Genomic DNA, 22145 nt, shown 5'->3' with positions numbered 1-22145 from the left:
ACCAGTTTTTATAATGTGCAGACTGATGTAATCAAATAGTGGATGTACATGCATGTATATGTAGACCTATGTGTCCGGCTTCACACATCAGCTGCATGTGCCCGACTTTACAAGTTTTTTGTAATGTGGCAGTGCAGACTGATGTAATCAAATAGTTGATGTACATACATGTATATGTAGACCTATGTGTCCGGCTTCACACATCAGCTGCATGTGCCCGACTTCACAAGTTTTTATAATGTGCAGACTGATGTAATCAAATAGTGGATGTACATGCATGTATATGTAGACCTATGTGTCCGGCTTCACACATCAGCTGCATGTGCCCGACTTTACAAGTTTTTGTAATGTGGCAGTGCAGACTGATGTAATCAAATAGTTGATGTACATACATGTATATGTAGACCTATGTGTCCGGCTTCACACATCAGCTGCATGTGCCCGACTTCACAAGTTTTTGTAATGTGCAGACTGATGTAATCAAATAGTTGATGTACATACATGTATGTGTAGACCTATGTGTCCGGTTTCACACATCAGCTGCATGTGCCCGACTTCACAAGTTTTTGTAATGTGCAGACTGATGTAATCAAATAGTTGATGTACATGCATGTATATGTAGACCTATGTGTCCGGCTTCACACATCAGCTGCATGTGCCCGACTTCACAAGTTTTTGTAATGAGGAGACTTGGGTAGTCAAATTGTGTCTGTATATATCCAGATCAACATATGTGTCCGGCTTCATATCATGCATATCAAAGTCACAAGAATCTTTCACGTGGTATAACAACGATTGTGTTAATTCCTTGAAAGTTCTCAAAAGCATATACAAATTTGGATTTTATTCTTTGAATGGGAATAAAACTAGCAGGTCCTTTACATCCATACATATTGGCCTTCCAAACTTCAACTGGTTTACCAAAATAATGTCAAACTGTTTCATTTACTTTGCATAACCATTTCACCCTGGCAAGGCAATGGACATGTGATTTTCCTTCAATGAGAATATTATGCAATACTATTTTTTCAACTTGACCAGGCCTGGGTTTGAGGTTCATGTTCTCAAATGAAGATATCTGTCCATTATCATGATACCAATGTGCAATTATCATGGAGGATCGGTTGCTTCATCACTCTTTGCAGTTTTACTGCCTCTGCACTTCACAACGCATCTTGTGGAGTAGGTCTGGGTCTTCCTTATTGCTTTTGTCTTCCTCTCTAGGTGCCAGTGCTTCCAGTGGTCCAATGTAACTAAACTTGCACAGTTCACAGTTCATAGTTCACATCACAATCCTCAAGTCTTTCAACATCCTGGAAATCTAGTGCCTGTTTTGACAGTGTCTTTTCCAATTTTCATGCATCACGGCTTTGGGCTCTCTCGTACTTCTTCTTTGTTGATAAAGTTATCGATGGATCTTGTTCCACAGGTCCTAACTTAAGAGAGGGTGCCCAGTCAGGTTTTAAATAGTCTTGTCATAGAGTTAAGCCTTTGTTCCTGAAACATGAATTACAATATAATGCTATATCAATCTACCTAAATGATACATAGATTTCATTAAGAATATAATAGGTTACTCCCGGCCTTTAAATTGAACCTGACAGGCAACGAAATTAAGGGGAAATACTCGCTAAATGCGAGTTAAAAATTGAAATTGCGAGTGAAAAATCACAAGCGATTGCAACTTTTTGCGAGTGAAAAAACCCGGATCTTTTTTTCGGATTTCCTCGGTTTATTGGCTGTACTTTGAAGTTTACAATAATTTTGTCTTGTGCGTAGAAACGCTTTACAGAATGAATATGCAAGTATTGAAAAGTAAACATAGATCGAATAAATAGTTAAGGCCAAGGTCATCTCAGTCAGTGATGTCGAAGATGGCCTACTTCATGCATACTTCGGGCGTCTCAGAGACATCTGATTTAAGTAGCAAGCATGTTGATCTCGTCCGTGTTTACATGAAACAACACATGAAAGTGTTAGTGTCACCGCTTCACGCGGTGTCCTTCTGTAGTCTATAGTCAAACACTTAGAGTTCGCGGGGTTTTTTTTCAACTAGAATTTTTTAGATGAAATTTCCAAAAGTTTTGAACATATAGTGTGAATTGGCGCAAACAGTTTTCAAGATTTCAAACCACATGATGTTGTAAATAGGTGGTAGATCTCTGGACAGCGAATTCGCTGCACAAGTGTACCCTATGACCCTCACCATGCACCGATGATACTTGTATGTTGTCTGATATTCATTAAATTTTAAATGAAAGAATTCTCAATATTATTTATATTATTGCACTTTACAGAAGATTTTAAAAGATTTTCCCTATATTATGATATAGATACATGCTTGTTTTCTTAAATTCCTGTAAAACAGCAATCAATTGAAAAATGCTAGTAAAAGCTCAATTTTGCTAGTTGGAAAATAATCCACTAGCTAAAATTTGCTAGTAGTGAACAAAGTTAATTTGGATCCCTGCCTGATCAAAGCATGACCATTGCAAAATATGTGCATGCATGAAGCTGCGCTCGCTCAGACGGTACTAGCACCATCAACATATTAAAATAAGACAAACAATTTTTGATTTATTATAAATTAACAAAATATATAACCTAATTAAAACTATTACCTGAAACGAAGTGATCTGAACAGACTTTAAAATGACGTTTCTCGGGTTGAAATCTGATCTGTTGATCCACGCCAGCTGACAACTCTTCCGTCTGCTTTCCTTGATGTTTTACAATTTTAGGAATGTCATAAAAGCGTCTGTTTTCATCTCCACTCACTGACCGGTTGTTACAACCCCACACAACACAAGTATTAACCATATCCTTGCTGTAACTTAAATAACGCTCTCTTGTTTACGCTTCCACGTTTCAATCTGTTGCCCTACAATATGGCCGCCGAGTGCATTATGGGTATAATCGTGACGTCAAAGATCAACAGATCGGATTACTCCATCTCAAGGCGCGGCTAGTTTCTTTGTTTTACACAGAGTTTAAAATGGACTTGGACCCAAGGCTTTTTAACATTTGCCGATGGATTGGATTCAGAGGCGACAGATTTAGAGGTTAAGGATGAAAGTTTACATCTTCATTTTTCATCAGGAGGCGAATCAGAGCCAGAATCTGTGTTATCAGCAACACCCAAGACAAAGGTTTGATCATGTTTACCTAGATTTCTTTTCTTAGATAGGCCTATGAATTTCTTTTTTGTTGTTGTAATTTTAGATCTAGGCCTATAGTTGTTTCATCTTTTACTTTAACAACATAACCCCCCCCCCCCCCTTATACACTGTATCAGTCACTTTCATTAAACATTGTATTTGTGCACAGGTATATGCATGTATTATACATATACATGCGCGGATCTAGAGGGGCAGGGGGGTCCGGACCCCCCCCCCCCCTGGAATTTGCAAAGATAAAAAAAATTACAATATAACGATTTATAAGAAAAATGGGTTGACTGTTATTATATTATAAATATGTTTTTGTGAAAAGGTTCGAACCCCCCCCCCCCCCCCCCCGGAAATAAAATTCTGGATCCGCGCCTGCATATATATATATATATATATATATATATATATATATATGCTATATCTACTTCCTTGATCTCACTTTTTCTGAATTATTATAGTTACATGTATATGTTGGGAGGGGGGTCTGGCATCTTCTGATTGCAAACTTGAGTCGTAAAAGATGCTGACTTTTACAGTCAGTTTAATTTGTAATATATTAGTGTGATTAGAGCAGATTATTTTTTTATGATTTGGCTTCCAATTTTTACTTTCAGAATTTTTAGATTAAATTCTATGGTTTGTAAATAGATATTTGGTTTTTAAAATGGATGTATTATATTTATCAAGATCCATATGTGCATTGTGTACAACTGCAACATATTCATGAGGAAATGGCATTCAATAATACAATTTTTGATATCAGATATATTAGGCAAAAACAATGAAATTGTAATTGATATATATTGCAAGTAGTGTGTATGACTGACTGATTGGACGTGCATGTATTGATGAAGTTTGATATATTATCCATATAAAAATTGTGTAGGTTATTGTACTAAGACATTATCTTTAAGTAGTTTATTATAGGCATTAACTTTTAGTAGTTTTAGACAGAAATTTGGCTATTTTTCTGCATTTGTTTAATTTCCACATGTAATTTCCTTTTTGTACAGAGTAAGGAATCGGTTATGTTTTACACTATTGTTTTCTTCTCGTTTAGAAAAGAACAGCCACATCATTGCAATCTACAGGTTTAAGGAAATCTCCTAGAAAACCTGCCAAAGACAGGCTCTATGAAACCCTGCAGCTTTCTTGATGTGAGTCTGGAGATGAAGATGAACCCCAACATGATCATCCAGCACAAAAGGTTAAGAGTCAATTTTCAATGCAGTTCCAATGCTTTAATAAATATTATAAATTGTATACCTTTTTGACTAAACTCTATATAATTTAATATTGTGTCTGTCCTTCCATGTGTGAAATTGTTGAAAATGTGTAAAATCACCTCACGAAACATACACATAACCAATTCCAGAGGAATATGAATTTAGAATACTCTTTCGGTTCTTTGCCAGAAAAAGAAAAGTATTGAGTGTACAACAGCAGTCCGAAGGTCTCCAAGAAAAGATTTGAAGGACAAGAGTGCATCATGGATGAGGCATATCTCCCCATCAGAATTAGATTACTCAAATGGCCTCCCTGTTTCCCATATATATATATATATATATATATATCATTATTGTTTTCTCTTTCATTCAGAGTGCAGTGAAGGACTCTTATTTAAATGGTCAACAGACGGATTTGAAATGGAACTACGGTACAGCAAAAGGTATTTTTGCATACATATATAATGAGACAATATTTCTTGCCAATGTTGAATTTATAAATGCTTTGTCAGTTTTTTTGTTATTATGAATTAATGAAATTACTTGTAAGGCCATCACACACTGTGCACATGAATGCATTGGTTAGGACATTCGTGTGGGTCTCTTTACATCTTTGTTTTGTTTTGAAATAATGGATGTTCCTGAAAACATTCTCCAAACAATAAACCAGATTCGCAGTCCATAAATGTATAAATAAATCATTGAACCAATGTTAATTGTGCAAATTTAGTAAAACTATTTCAAAATATTAAATTTAAATAATAGCCCAGCTGAATTACTTTGAATTTTATACACTAATTCATTTTTAGGGTAAAAGTTTAACTCCCAGGAGTACATTAACTACTTTAAAGTAATTTGTAACCAAGTAACAATCTTGTTATTTTGTAGATTCATGGATGAAGAAAATGTACCACTGACAGTATTTATGAGGAACAGTGTACAAGGGATTGCGCCAGATGAAAGAATTGACGTCATAGATGGTACTAATGAAAATGCTGTTATAAATTTTGCTAAATCTAACAAATTTCAATTTATATTTAATCTGAAAAGCATTACATTATGGTTCAACAGTTATTACCAATGAGAAAGCAAACGTTGATTATAAGTTTATTTATTTGTCCGAATTTAGAATTAACAAGAGGTACTGTGAGCAATACTCACTAAGAATACCCCCCGCTTACCCCAATCTCCCAAAGGGTGTTGGTAATAGGTATAAACTACCTCTTTTCTGAGTGTAAAAAACAAATGGCATGACAAACCGAACCATATTGCTACTTTGATGTCCAGTGCGCATGACCTTTGACCTTTTGACCCTAAAATCGATAGGGAACATTTTCATCCCATGGGTAGTCCATATGTATGATATGGTGACTGTAGGTGGAAAGGATAACGCTTTAGAGCCCGGAAACCATATTGCTACTTCAATGTCCAGTGCGCGTGACCTTTGACCTTTTGACCCCAAAATCGATAGGGAACATCTTCATCCCATGGGTAGTCCATATGTATGATATGGTGACTGTAGGTGGAAAGGATAACGCTTTAGAGCCCGGAAACCATATTGCTACTTCGATGTCCAGTGTGCTTGACCTTTGACCCCAAAATCGATAGGGAACATCTTCATCCCATGGGTAGTCCATATATATGATATGGTGACGGTAGGTGGAAAGGATAATGCTTTAGAGCCCTGAAACCATTGCGTCTACAGACGGACGGACGGACAGACAGACGGACAACCCGATTCCAGTATACCCCCCGCAACTTGTTGCGGGGGGTATAATTACAAAGAAATCGTAGGTTGAACTAAGGCTATAATTAGTTATTTTGAAACATATTTACATTATTTTGTGCAAGATCTTTTATTCAGCATCTTTTATTTTCTAGCTGCCATTAAAAGATATTTTACATCCAAAAAGGAGGCCAACAATAGGCACAATAAGAATAAAGAAGAGTTAAATAAAAAGAGGCAAGCAACATATGAAAGAAAGAAAGAGGTAAACTTGAAATTCAATTTAGCTCAGTAATCATACAGTTTTACTTAAAGCTCATCTTAGAACATTGTTATTGATTTTGATGACACTGGATGAAGATTATCGAAATGGTTTAGGTCACTTGAGGAAAGAAAAGGAAGTTGATGAAAGGGTGTCTATATGAGGACTTGATTGTGTGCCCATGTATTTAAAAATATATTCAAAACAAATGTTTCATTGAAGTGATTTGGGTAAATATGGAAAGTAACTGCAATTATTTTTTTCCTTTAATTTAAAACATACCTTTTTGGACAGAAATTGAAGAGGAGACTTGTTGCGGTAGAGAAGAAGACGGGATGGTCCGAGGAGAAGAAAAATAAAGTTAGAACATTTTTCCAGCTACCAAATGCTCACAAATATATGAGCAATGATGAGGAGGGAGATGATGGTTTTGTGTCCCATCCATATTCCTGGGAGAGTGAGGAATTACAGAAAGTTAAAGGAAGTCTGGACAAAAAATATTTAGAGACATGTCCTCCACGTAGCAAGAGGTTATTGTCCAAAAAAGTAGCGGGTCTCTAAGAAAAGAAGAGCCTCTTAAATTGAACATTATTCATGCATGGACTTTAAACATGTGAATTGCATGTTAAAATATGTTCTTAACATGTAATATTTTTTTTATTTTTTGACTATGTGATGCATATGCAATTTCTTTTTTGTAACACCACTTTTTCATTTGTACACATATTTAGTCTTTGAATCTGAAGTGCCACAGAGATCTGTATTGGGACCATTGTTGTTTTTATATATATGTGTTAATGATATTGCAGATATACAGATTATTTGCGGATGAAAGTTCTCTGCAGCAGTCATTCAAATCTGTTAAATTTTTCGAAGACAATTTCAATTATGATCTTTAGGTTCAGAAAATGACCTTTGTAGTTCAATTCTTTTAAAACAAAATTTGATACCATTGATACAATAAGAATTGTTCAAATTAAGCATATATTTACACAAAATTCAAGATAATGCATTCTATCATAAAATATATCAAAAATATTTTGTTATGCATCCCAGCATGTTTGAAATATCAATGATTTATTGTGTACCATTTGTTTTATATTGTTATACATGTCCATGTATATTAACCACCGTTATTGTGGTATATAATCATACATTTGTGAAAAATAGAAATTAATAAATTGACTATTGATATTTAAATATGGAGCTTTTGTTATCTCAACATATCATTTAAAACGTGATTCTACAAGAAATGTCTTGTACTAAGATATGAACTCCTCATTCACAATATATACTTTTGTATAAAGAAATTTATTGCAATTTGATAAAATCTGAAAAGGGGAGTATACAGATTTCCATATTAATGGTAAAAATTACACACCTTTAAATTTGATTAAATATGCTCTTTATTAAAAATTACTTAAATTAAAGTCATTGGTAAATACGACCTTTTACTTTTTGTAAACATAAATTTACTCTCGTAAATATTATATTTAAGTTCCTGTAAATTCATTGAAAAAGACAACCTTTAAATGTTTGTAAAGTTGCATTTACTTGAGCAAATATGGTCTTTAATTTTTTCTTAAAGGTATTGTAAATTGGGCCATTACAAAAATTTACTTCCCAGTAAAGGTAATTAAAGACCATATTTACCATCTTTTTCTTATTTAAGTAAATGTGATTAAATACACTTAAAGCTATTGTAAATAAAGTATTTACAATATCTTTACTCCCTTTGTAAAGGCAGTTTTTCAAGCAGTGAAAGACAAAAAGCTGTTATATATACATTTAGTAAATAATACATGCGTGTAATAAAGTATTTATCAAGTTAGAAAAAAAAAACCTAAAAAAAAACGTGTTATTATTAATGTGAAGTATGGGTATTCTAATGAAATTTTCCTAATGAAAGTACGGCGTTTTCTAAAGGTTTGTTTAAAAGTAAAGATAGTTTTAATATTTATTTGTTTAAGTGATAAAAATTTGATTCTTTGCTCACATTGCTTCACAGTTCAGTACATAATGAAATTCATATCCAATGTAAACATGTACATGTATATAGCTGACCTTAATCACATATTCCTAATTACAATGAAACCCTTACGTAAAAATAAACTATTGCTTATGGTACACATTTCTTTGAACTGCTGTTTATCAAATTGAAATTACTGGCATGTGATTGTCGTTGTTCATGACACTTCTTTTATTTGGTGAATTTGTGCTGCACGTGCCGTGAAACAATGTACCGACGAGTGGTAGGAATAACACAGGTGTTTATATACAGGATGTCGAGAATTTGGGCGTTTCATAAAAAGGTGTGAACGTCTGCAGGGAAGTCTACATACGGATATGAACCGAAAACACCAACGTATCATTAAACAACAATTACAAGAATTGAATGATTTATAGCTAATTTCTAAATAAGTAATGGGGTGATGGCATGTATGCTGGCCAAGCGAAAAGGTTTTTTGGGAGAATCATTTCGGAAATTATTTCTTTGTTTTATCACACGGAGGTACACGGTGTCATCGACGGAGGTACATGTGACATCCACGGAGATCCTCCGTGGACTTCAATGTCTAGCTCGCGCGGAAAAATAGGACTTCAAAGGTGCCGACAATTTTAAAGGTCCACCGTGTTTGGGGCAAATTTGTTCCACCGCGTTGCGTGGAACACGCATAAAACTCGTGTCGTGTACTGTATGTCAGATAATTTTTATCAGATTTGAAACTCATGTAATTCATATGATAAGGATATCAATCGGATTACAGAAACAACAAAACAAGAAAATTCCTATAATAGGGGCGTGATTATTGCTTCATCTCTGACAGGAAGTCTGACTTTCATAATAATAGTTATCGTCATCTACCGCAAACAGAGGTAAATATAAATACTTCATGTGGCATAGGACGAGAACTTCTGAATTTGTTGATAAAATACGTTAATTTTGTGGTTTCTGAAAAGAAGATTATTTTTTGTTTGCGGAAATATCAATGATTTCTATACTTTTTAATAGGATGTAAAATATCATGAAGACTATCTTGTGAAGCTAATAATGTTTTCTGAATAATTCACAGGTATTTCTATATTGTTTAAAACGCCCATCATTAAATTCTTTTAAAAATGCTTCCTTTTTCTTTCGAATTGTCGGTTATCATTAATGTTATCAATAGTCTTTTCTTATATTACAACAGAAAAAGAATCTTGATAAGTCCAGACTCATCGATTCATCAAGGTGATACTAACTTATATTCCGTATCAATTTTTTTTAAAGAAGATATATACAATAGAATGTAGTTTCGGCTTTTCTAGAAAATTCATAAAATTATACATTTAGGGGGTGTATTAGTCAGAACGACACCATTGGGTGGATTTCCTCAACTCAGTCCATCTTCCAGTAATGCAGCTGACGGTGGTGGTCCAGCATCAACATTTCACGGCGGGAATTTTGAACTGTCAGACCCTCAGATGTGTTGGCAGCAAAATGATTTTGCTGAAAATTCTATGAATTCAAACGATAATAGCCATGTTAAGCTGTCGACTCTAGACAATGTGTACAGTCATCTCAACATGGATGTGGGCGATTACAACATATTAGGTTTGATAGTCAACAACAGTCAGGAAACTGATGAGGACTATTACTCTACACAGACTTCTAACAACTGTTGCAATAAGACAGAATTAGGGTGTTCATCGAGAAACAACGAGAGTGAATGTTTATTGTCAGAAAAGGAGCACAACAGCACTCTAAACAAAACTTCACAAAGAGAAGATATACTTGAAACCCACAGTGTCCCAGAACAAGAAAATTTTAAAATCAGTATGACGAAGAAAGATGGAATTTTATCAGTAAAGGGGAAGATAGATGCAATGCTCTTGGAAGAATTGTTAAAAAAACTAAATGGCTTTAAATCGAAAGCTCAAGGTATTGAATTCAATGATTCAGTTTAGTGTAAAGTCGCTTTGCCATTGAAAACCTCATACAAAGAGACAAATACTGAGATTCATATTAGATGGTCGTTATAACGATATAATTCGTCAATACAACTTATCGTTGAGTCAAGTGCTGTCAGATATGCTTCATACCGATTGTTAGGCCATTCTTGGCACACTGATTTTGACTATGGATAACTCCGTTTAACTGTTCAGGATATGGGGCTCACGGCGGGTGTGACCGGTCAACAGGGGATGCTTACTCCTCCTAGGGACCTGATCCCATCTATTGTTTGTCCAGGAGTCCGTGTTTGCCCAACTATTTATTTTGTATTGCTTATATGACTTATGAGATTGATCACTGGTCGCTATCTTCACCTTTCATTCAGGAGAACCTTATACAGAGAAACACTGACATAAAATATGTTTTCCTTCCACAGAGGTTGACGGCATCAATAGATATATATTAAGAGATTCCACTTTGTTTTACAAACTTTATAACATAGAATTTTGAATTGGTACTAACAGGATTACACTTTATAAAATGATTTAATCTATATAGATTCATCCCATCAAACATTCTTTTCGTATGTATACACCAAAACACACCTGAATGAGTGGATTTCTGGGTTATGAGTTCGTGTATATACTAAATAGTTAGACATTCAAAACACACGTAAATGAGTGGATTTCTGGGTTATGAGTTTGTGTTTATACCAAATCGTTAGACATTCAAAACACACCTAAATGAGTGGATTTCTGGGTTATGAGTTTGTTTATATACTAAATAGTTAGACATTCCTCTGTATATTTCCCAATAATCTACATCATGAGCTTTTTGTTTCATTTCTTTTATTCCATAACAAAACCAAGAATATTATATTCCCCGACCCGTTACTCCAAACACAAAGGAAAAACAAAATTGCAAATTAAAGGTCTTATTACACTGCCAACTCTGAGGTATCCGGATGTAATGATGACATTGACACCGTGGCTTGCTCAGTGCAAATGTTTGATGTTGTATCAGTTCTACTAAGTTTTAGTTTTACCGATCGTTTTTGATCAGTGGTCAAATCGTTCCCATCATGACAGTGGCCGTGTCAAACTCAAAACGTAAAGAAAGGCAATGCTTGATTACTTTTATTCACGAAAGTTCACTTTAGAATTGAGAGTCATGGTTCTTTCTGATGAGACCTTACAAACCGAGGTGCCGTGTTCTGGTAGGCGTTGACACAAGAAAATCACCCACTGTTACATGTAGCGCCCCGAGCGCCATGCAAAGGTCTAAAATTAAGGCACTTCATTTGGAGCGGGTGACACTTCAATACGAGTGGAAAAAACTTCAAAGGGACATCAAAGTCGATTCAAAACATGCGGGTGTTTTAAATCACCATACAAATAACATGAAACAAGTTTGCAGATGAATTTTCACAACGCCCTTGTGTTAATCAATGCACTTTTTTTTATTTTCATACTTCATATTCTGACGTATTCCCCTATCCCTTATATTTCCCTATATGTCCCTATCTTTGCTCCTCACGAAAATATTAACAGCTGTGAAGGAGAACCTTCAAACTTACTGTGCGAATACATATGCCAGAAGTGGTGTTTATCAAATGTGGATTCTAAAAAATTCTAAAGAACTTTTAGTAAACTTGAAATCACAGAATTTTCCCCAAATCAATAGTATTAAAACCTATGACTTTTCAACACTATACACGACCATTCCTCACGATAAATTAAAGACTGTACTTCTTGACATCATAGATAGTTGCTTCTTCAACAAAAACGGAAAACGGAAATATTCATATCTAGTGATCAGTCATTCAAAAACTTACTTTGTTAAACACCACTCTGATTTCATGCACAAGTACTCTGAAGTTGAAATAAACTCTCCCCATTCTCCGTTTCCAAACTAAAATAAAAAAGGAACGATGTGATGTAAGTTATTACAATCTCGACATGCTATAGAGTACTTGTAATTTCTATAAGACGGATAGCTGTGGTGTTTATTTGCTTGTCACGTTTGAGTATATCCTCCACGTCAACACAAAAAAACTTATGAAAGGTGAAGATAACGAACAGTGATCAATCTCATCAGTGATTTTTGAGGGGCAAAATGTCACCGATATTCGGCTGTTTCCCCTCACTAAAATTAGCTATCTCTTCCCAATTATAAATATATGTTTTTCCCAATTTCAAATCTAGGGAAATTGGGGCATTTAAAAAAAAGGTTACCGTATATTGCTGAGAAAGAGTAAATACGTTTTTTTTCTTCAGCTTTATTCTCCAAACCACTGCACATGCAAAAGGTTTTGTAAAGAATATGTAAAACAATAGAGGCATCCATATAAGCACATATGCAGCGAAGTATATAGTTTCCAGATACAATATTATTGACAATTTAGTTTGACCGCCATTATATGTAGGGTCAGGCTAATAACAGGAAGTGGCCAACAGTATAGGGTTTTACTAAAATCCGAAAAATACAAACAGGAGAGAGACCCTAGAAATTTGATTATTAATATAATATTCACAAGATTATGGGTACAAATGCTGGTGAATTAATAATTTATTATTTTGTTTATGAAAATAGACAATACCTCAGGGTTAGGGTTAGGAGAGGGACTTGTAAGTTGTCAGAACTTGTCAGAACTTGTTCCCAATCCTTTTGATTTCATCAATAAAATATGTTCAAAACAAACAACAATAAGTATTTCTTAGAAAAAGTAAATAATATCTATACAAGGTGTGACCTCCAATACATATTTAATGTTAAATAATGATTTATTTGATGATTTTAAATCAGATCTGAAATAAACCTCAAACAAAAAAATGTTATTTGATTATCTTATGCATCTTTACCATTTTAATTTACTATGAATGATTTTTCCCAATTTGAGGAAAATGTCGCTAATTTTTCCCAATTCAAAAGGAGGGGTGGTAGTTTGAGAAGCAAAAAAAATCACTGCTCATAACTCCCAAAGCAATACAAAATAGACGTCAATACGAAAACATCTAGGCTGAGTTTTACTAAACGTCGTAAGTTCAAGATTTCATCGTAACCTTAACTTACGATAAAAATCCGTTTTATCAAACTTCATAACTTACGTTACATCAAAAAATTCATCGTAACTCCACGACAGCCTATGAGCTATCTTAAGTTAATATTTTTTTCGTAAGTTATTTGTTAACTAAATAAAAATGGCTGTCCTCATGTTGTTCGATATTCCAGAGCATTTTGAGACAAAATGAAAACAAACCTAGTTAGAGCTGTGTCCTCGTTGAAATTTTAGTGACAGAAGCGAAGTTCTCACACTGTGACAAATATAGAACTCATTGAACGCTAGGCTCTAAGTTTCCAAAAACACGTAATCAGTACACTGTGGGATTTTCCCAAATTTTCACCTCCAAGAATACTTTTTAGGATACCACAGCCATATTTTGACACGGGTTTCAAATCGAGTTCAACCTCCACACAATACATAATGACATGTGACGTCATATTCTATGTTTTGACATCATAATGCAAATTATGAAGTGGCGTATCTAATATTGAAGAAACTGATCTGTGTAACATAAAATACAAACCGCACCTAAAATCAAAGGAGCAATCTCTCTCTCTCTCTCTCTCTCTCTCTCTCTCTCTCTCTCTCTCTCTCTCTCTCTCTCTCTCTCTGTGTGTTACTGTTTGACTTTGACGATGTCAATTTTGCGTAAATTGTACATACAAAATAACATATATAGCCTATATATTAATTTACGTGACCCTCTCCCGGACCAAATTTGTGTTCCTGCACGCCAAAAATGAGCCTTGCTACTATACATGCTAACAAACTCGGTATATCAAATTCTACTGAGGCTTTTGAATGAGTCTCAGTGTATCCTTATAAAAATGAAGGGAGGGATCCTAACATGGTAGGTCTACATATAGCAAATTATTTATATTTTATTATACGCAAATGCTGTAATATAATTTATTCATTGTATTAGATATTCGGATTTTGTACAATATGGTGTTGTTTTGATTTCTTCCTTGAAAAATACTCCAACGCTACACTTGGATTATTTTACATTTATTAAATTTCGGGATTATCACAGCCGGGTTTGCTATTAAACAGAGACATTTTGACTATTTTTCCTATATACTGATTCAACAATAATGTGTAGGCGAGGGTCAGAACGACCGTCCCCCGAGCTTGGAATTAAGAAAATGAATAGTTATAACGGTCTACACATAGAGATAGGGGTACACAATATCCACCCCCACCCCCAAGTTGGTAGAACACATATTTGTCTATTTCCAATGCATGTATACTTCCACTTTTAAAATACTGAGGCACGTTTGATTTGTCTACACCGACCACATAGTGTACATCCTTCCGTAACCAAGAGGAAAAATGTACATTTTCTGGTGTACATCTTCTACACCCTTTACAGGTCATTTGTTGGTAAATGCACCGAAAAATTCAATATCGCTGAAAAATGGTGAGACTGAAAATTTGTAGGTTTTTCTCTTCGTACATGTTCGTATGTACATATAGTTTGTTATGTGAAGTATATATATTAAGAGGATGGTCCAGTGTATTGTACAGTGTATGTAGTCATTTACAATAGTTTGTTGATTGATTGTATCTTGTTTAACGTCTCTCTCCCGAGAATTTTTCACTCATATGAGGGTACCGGTAAGGATTTTAGAAAGCAATTACCATCACACAAACAACCCTACATTAAACATCCCTTTTCGTAGACAACGAGAAGATTACTGGATCAGGACCCTAGACACTGCATTTCCATATGAATGTAATGATAATGTATATGATGTGGGAAATTTGACTAGTCAACAAGGAAATAACGTGAATGTGATGGGACTCTTTCCCAATACCCAAAGACGGAAACGCAGTCATGGACATCGTTCATATAAAAGACCAAGTATAAATGATGTCACGTTTGATTCACTTTTGCCTTACGTCAACAGACAATTAGGTCCACATCATATTCGTACAAAACTTTACTCTATTCCATTGAGAGTTTTACACACGTTATTTGAAGAAGCTATGGCTAGTCTATACTTGGATTTTTCAACACCTGAATATAGACTGAACTCTATGATTATGAATGCTGCCTACCACAGGCTCTATAAACCAGCACGGACCATGGATGATATTCCTTCCAAATCATGCCGCCAGTTCCTTAAGCTCAAATGTACAAACAAAGGAATAGATGCCGTCAATATAAGCAACATTCTTCGTCATAAAAGGGTTCAGTCGTGTATTCCAACTTATTTCAAGTTCAAGTCTACACCCTGTATATCCTACAGCTATACTTCCACTAATGCATCCAAACTTTTTAATTATAAACAAACTTTACAGTGCTTAGATATAGACCATCTTATACGTAATCCACCAACATGTTCTTGATCTTCATCTCCTTTCAACTATAGTGCAGCTGGACATGTCATTACTGGTGATGTTGATATAGTTGGAAATGAGGACCTCAAATCATATATTCTTAAATGTCCTAAATACAGAGAACCTCAGTCTTTTAATTGGCGACGAAACTTCATCTCTATTATGAGTTTTGTCAAAGATTATGCCAAACGATGGGCTAAATATGAAAAAGAAGAACTTGATACATTGTCAGAATGGGTTAAAAGCATAAGAGGGATATTAAAATCCCGCATTAGATTAATTTGGCTCCACGTTTTTGGCACGCTGTTTTTGGCTATATTTAGCTCTAAAACTTCCTAGTTATTTCGGATTTCAAACATTTCGGTTGAGCATCACTGAAGAGATATTATTTGTCGAAATGCGCATCTGGTGCATCAAAATTGGTACCGTATAAGTTTTACATGAAAACAAAAGTACGTATCATCTATCCCTCTGTGTTTAGTAAACCAGAAGTGATAAAATAATTAGATAGGTTACATGAGGAATATGTTTTGGTTCCAGCTGACAAAGCTAGTAACAACATTGTCTTTGTTTGTAAGGCTCATTATTACAACTGTATTTTAAACGAATTTGGCATTACTTCCACTTTTGGTAATCATACTTATACTCCAACTGCCCTTTCAAAAGATGAAATTCTTCAAAACCATGCTTCAGTTTTAAACACAATTAATATTCCAGTCAATGGTTCGAATGAATATGAGTTACCGTACCTATACTGGATTCCTAAACTGCATAAAAACCCTTACAAACAAAGATACATTGCAGGATCCAGTAAGTGCTCTACCCAGCCCCTATCTTTGCTCCTCACGAAAATGTTAACAGCTATGAAGGAGAAACTTCAAACTTACTGTGCGACTACATATGCCACAAGTGGTGTAAATCACATGTGGATTCTGAAAAATTCTAAAGAACTTTTAGTAAACTTCAAATCGCAGAATTTTTCCCAAACCAATAACATTAATACATATGACTTTTCAACACTATACACGACCAATCCTCACGTTAAATTAAAGACTAGACTTTTCGAAACCATAGACAGTTGCTTCTTCAACAAAAACGGAAAAAAGAAATATTCATATCTGGTGATCAGTCATTCAAAAACTTACTTTGTTAAACACCACTCTGATTCCACGCACAAGTACTCTGAAGTTGAAATAAAAAATATGCTAAAGTTCCTCATTGATAATATCTTCGTGGTCTTTGATGATCAGGTCTTCCAAGAGTCTGTTGGAATTCCCATCGGCACGAATTGTGCTCCTTTGTTAGCTGACCTGTTTCTTTATTCATATGAAGCAGAATTTATTCAAAAACTTCTACGTGAAAAAAAAAATATCTCGCTGTGGCCTTCCATTCGATTTTTAGATATATCGATGACGTTTTGTCTATTAACAATGATAGCTTTCATTCATATGTCGATTTGATATATCCCTCTGAGCTCGAAATAAAGGACACCACAGAGTCGTCCACTTCTGCTTCATACTTAGATATTTTATTGAAAGTAGACATTAACGGCAAACTGACAACTCAACTGTATGACAAACGGGATGATTTCAGTTTCTCCATCGTCAACTTCCCATATTTATGTAGCAATATTCCATTATCACCTGCATATGGTGGTTATACATCTCAACTGATTCGATATGCATGAGCTTGTTCTGCGTATAGTCAGTTTTTAAATCAAGGTAAGCTATTGACAAACAAATTGATGGTTCAGGGATTTCAACAGTCTCGATTGAAGTTAGCATTTCGCAAATTCTATGGTCGTTATAACGATCTACTTCGTCCATACAACCTCGCATTGGGTCAACTACTGTCTGACGTGTTTCATACCGATTGTTATACCGTTCTTGGCACATTGATTTCGACTGCTGATAACTCCGTTTACCTGATTAGGAAATAGGGCTCACGGTGGGTGTGATCGGTCACCAGGGGATACTTACTCCTCCTAGGCACCTGATCCCACCTCTGGTGTGTCCAGGGGTCCGTATTTGCCCAACTATCTATTTTGTATTGCTTATAGGGGTTATTAGATTGATCACTGTTTGTTATCTTCACTTTGCATGGAGACGTCACCAAGACAGGTGAAGGACCTCAAATTCAAGCCTTTTCTCGGCGCTTACGGCCATTGAGCAGTGAGGGTTCTTTAGCATGACATCCTACTATGACATGGGACATCCGTTTAAAAAATAAGGTCATCTCTGAGGAACGTTGACATTCACACCTCATGGCGAGCGGTTGGCGATGGAACTGTCACTAACGACTTAGGTCTGTCGTGGCCAGTATTCGAACCCCAACATTCCGCATGCGGGGCGAGCGCTCTACCTCTAGGCCAAAGCGGCGGCTGAAATAGTTTAAAATGTATTTTCGTTTCATATATTTTTTACAATAGTTTGAAATGTATTTTAAAAAGAATATGAATATGATCGATATTTCGTATGCAATCACAAAAAAAACCAAAACAAAAAAAACCCAAAAAGCTCAAATGTATTTTTGTACAAAAATATTCTTACAGTTTAGTAATATTATTTATTTTGAACTTTATTTGCTTTAAAACTGTCAAATCTCCAATGAGGATCCCATCAACTGCTGTAAATCCATATTGAATTTACATGTACTATGAAATACTGAAAACGATTGTGCAGCGTCAGATCGTAAGTTGCGAATATTTTATAAGTTAAGTTTGCGATGGACACTTAAGAACACGTTAGTAAAACAGAAGCATCGTATCATAAATTAAAACGTACAAAATTCTTAAGTCAGAATTTCTTGATAAGAAGAAAAGAAGTTTAGTAAAACTCAACCCTGGGATCTGCTTTAATATGTCTTCCGGGTATATTTATTCGTGTGTCCTGTAAAAAAATCTCTTCTTTAAAGAGTCTGTTTGAAGACACCGACATTGCTTAAAATCACAATTTTCTTCTTGCTGTGTGCTTCAATAACTATCACTTTTTAATTCAACAGGTCTGTTCTAACCGAATCGTAGGACTTACACTTTGCCATGATATACCTACAGAATAGCTAGGTTCTAATACAGCCATAGGTGTTATCACGATATAACTACACAATACATCTGTTCTAACACAGCCATAGAACTTATTACGACATACCTACACAATACATATGTTCTAACACAGCGATATAACTTAATACGATATACCTTACCTACACAATTGGACTATTGCAACATAATCGTCAAGTACCAATTGCAGTATCAGCGGAGAAGAAATGAGTATTGAGTACAATTTAGGCATAATGGAAAATACGGAATAGAGACAAGCTTTAGTAGATAGTAAACACTCACATGACAAGCTTTAGTAGATAATAAACACTCACATGACAAGCTTTAGTAGATAGAAAATACTCACATGAAAAGCTTTAGTAGATAGTAAACACTCACGTGACAAGCTTTAGTAGATATTAAACACTCACATGACAAGCTTTAGTAGATAGTAAACACTCACATGAAAAGCTTTAGTAGATACTAAATAGTCATTTGACAAACTTGAGTAGATAGTAAACACTCACGTGACAAGGTTTAGTAGATAGTAAACACTCATATGACAAGAAACACTCACATGACAGACTTTAGTAGATAGTAAACACTCACATGACATACTTTAGTAGATAGTAAACACTCACATGACAAGAAACACTCACATGACAGGCTTTAGTAGATAGTAAACACTCACATGACAGATTTTAATAGATAGTAAACACTCACATGACAGGCTTTAGTAGATAGTAAACACTCACATGACAAGCTTTAGTAGATAGTAAACACTCACGTGACAGGCTTTAGAAGATAGTAAACACTCACATGACAGGCTTTAGTAGATAGTAAATACTCACGTGTTGTTTCCAGGTTTCTTAGCTGCAGACATAAATCTTATGCAAATGTAATTATCTACGCTTATAATGTCAGGTCGCGGAATTTATCCATGCTTTTAAAATATTTATACTCGTTCGTCGTTTGCTTTGGAAGAGTTATTGTTTTGACAGAATATCCGAGATACCCATTCTCCATGTAGACAAAAGTATGGAACTAAGAGACCTTTTGCCGTAGAGTTTCCCTGCATAGTGAAAAGAGGAAATCAGAAAGAACTTTTGCTGCAACACCCATAATGGATCACTTCAGAAATTTTTAGTTTTGAGCCTAATTAATCAATTAATTTTAAAACACACTGCTAATACATTTATATACAAACTCGAAATGGTATGGGTGCTCAATAAGGCACTGTTAAATCTCTATACGAATTTGAGATTGTATGAATTTCTTTTAGTACTCAAATAGAATCTCAGACCGTCTTTCTGTGCATTATTGTTTCGGAATAAAACATTTAAGTCGTAGAAAGAAAGTGCCAGCTATGTTTCTATGAATGTTTAAATTGAAATATTTAGGGATTATACTAAAAAGGAGCGGACCATTTTGTAAAGCTAAAAGGCACTTATATGAACAAGTGCAAAACGCTATGTATGGTGTGATACGAAAAATTAGACAATTTAATTTATCTGTAGAATGTCAACTTGATCTATTTGATAAAGTGGTTGTACTTGTTTTACTTTATGGGTGTTAAATTTGGGGTTACGAAAATCTAGATATAATTGAACGTGTACATTCAAAATTTCTGAAAACTATTTTTAATTTGAAAAGCTCAACTCCTAATTATATGATATATGGAGAATCTGGGCGTTTTCCGATCTATATCAAGGTTTTTACAAGAATGGTGACATACTGGGGAAATTTGTTATACTCAGAAAATAAAATTGTTAATATTGTTTATAGATATTTTTGCATTCAATATGATAAAGTTGGATATAAAAACCCTTGGATTGACTGTTTTTAAAAATTTTCAATCATGTGTGGACTTTCAAATATTTGGAATGAGCAAGGTTATTGTGTAAATGTTAAATGGTTATCTACAACAGTTAATCTAATTGTGAAAGATCATTTTATTCAAAAGTGGTCTTCTGATGTTAATGACTCTTCTTAGGGTCAGATTTATAAATGTTTTAAACATTGTTTTGGTTTAGAAGAATATGTACCTACTTTGTACTTATTTTGCCTGTAAAATTAAGAAAATTATTTATGAAAGAGGGTGTTGCACCGAAGCGGGATTTTTTCCTAAACGGAGTTCCGTGCCAGCACTCGTGACGTAGAACTGTCCTCATCCACATTTATTCTCTTATTGCGTATTTACCATTTAAATACCTGTATTATTTCCCAGTACTAAGGGCAAGCCTAATAGATTTTATGTGTCAATACATTATACATGTAGTCTAAACATAATTTTTGAAATCGTGAAAATTAAATTGTCTTTCTTTTCTAAGTATCAGATGAAAGTAAACATTAACGGCAAACTGACAACTCAACTGTATGACAAACGGGATGATTTCAGCTTCTCCATTGTCAATTTCTCCATATTTATGTAACAATATTCCATTGTCGCCTGCGTATGGTGTTTGTATATCTCAGCTGGTTCGATGTGCAAGAGCTTGTTCTGCGTATAGTCAGTTTTTAAATCGAGGTAAGGTACTGACAGGCAGGTTGATGGTGCAGGGGTTTCGACAGTCTCAGTTGAAGTCGGCATTTCGCAAGTTCTATGGTCGTTATAACGATCTAGTTCGTCAGTACAACCTTGCATTGGGTCAAATGCCTTCTGACGTGTTTCATACTGATTGTTATGCCGTTCTTGGCACACTGATTTTGACTGCGGTTTACTTGATCAGGATATAGGGCTCACGGCGGGTGGGACCGATCAACAGGGGATGCTTACTCCTCCTAGGCACCTGATCCCACCACTGGTGTGTCCAGGGGTCCGTGTTTGCCCAACTATCTATTTTGTATTGCTTATAGGAGTTATGAGATTGATCACTGTTCGTTATCTTCACCTTGCATACAATGTATACGGTTACATGTTACGAGGGTATCAAATATTTAATATTTTGTACTTTTACGGTCTAAAAGCTCTTATACTCGTATGTATTATTTTCTACAACCAACAGTTGGCAACTGTAAATAACTCTGACCACAAAACAAAATATGGAAAGTTTAATAAGCATTAATAAAGTTCAACATAATTCAAAGTACATTGATTCACCATTATAGGAATTCGCTACTGGAATACATATCATCTTTTCCACTCAAACTGTTTAACAGTTATTTACCTTGTTTGGCCTTAAAGTTTATCTTTCAAAGCTTTGCAAAATCCACAACGGTTTTTCGTAAAAGGCACCATGCCTTTGTCCTCAACTTTCAGTCAGAAAAACATACACATTCTCGTTAGCCACCTTGCATATTAAAACACAGGTATTGCATGCTGTATTCAGCTTGTTTGTTGCGAGTCCTATTCACAAACTAAACAGTGTCCTTAAAAAGAAAAC

The 22145-nt window shown here is 34.9% G+C and overlaps 1 protein-coding gene and 1 long non-coding RNA gene across 4 annotated transcripts; one reads left to right on the top strand and one right to left on the bottom strand.

Annotated features, from left to right (window-relative positions):
- Window positions 1–786: 786 nt before the first annotated feature.
- Window positions 787–2914, bottom strand: LOC125661206 (uncharacterized). The gene is made up of 2 exons (XR_008798826.1): window positions 2622–2914; window positions 787–1497 (listed from the first exon to the last, which is right to left on the bottom strand). It is a non-coding gene; the product is annotated as an uncharacterized LOC125661206 (long non-coding RNA).
- LOC125656120 (uncharacterized) lies at window positions 2913–7584 on the top strand. Of its 3 annotated transcripts, XM_056150348.1 has the most exons (7): window positions 2918–3149; window positions 4231–4377; window positions 4586–4664; window positions 4771–4839; window positions 5285–5376; window positions 6278–6387; window positions 6679–7584. In XM_056150348.1, the coding sequence occupies exons 3-7, from the start codon at window positions 4660–4662 to the stop codon at window positions 6943–6945; spliced, it is 543 nt and encodes a 180-aa protein (XP_056006323.1). In that variant the 5' UTR covers window positions 2918–3149; window positions 4231–4377; window positions 4586–4659; the 3' UTR covers window positions 6946–7584. The 3 variants fall into 3 exon arrangements, with proteins under 3 accessions (XP_056006324.1, XP_056006323.1, XP_056006325.1); XM_056150350.1 differs by lacking the exon at window positions 4586–4664 and having other exon boundaries at window positions 4770–4839; XM_056150349.1 differs by lacking the exons at window positions 4586–4664; window positions 4771–4839 and having other exon boundaries at window positions 2913–3149.
- Window positions 7585–22145: the final 14561 nt, after the last annotated feature.

The sequence above is a fragment of the Ostrea edulis genome, chromosome 9 (assembly GCF_947568905.1).
Source record: "Ostrea edulis chromosome 9, xbOstEdul1.1, whole genome shotgun sequence".
In the NCBI taxonomy this organism is placed as follows: Eukaryota; Metazoa; Mollusca; class Bivalvia; order Ostreida; family Ostreidae; genus Ostrea; species Ostrea edulis.
This window is presented reverse-complemented; position numbering and strand designations above follow the sequence as displayed.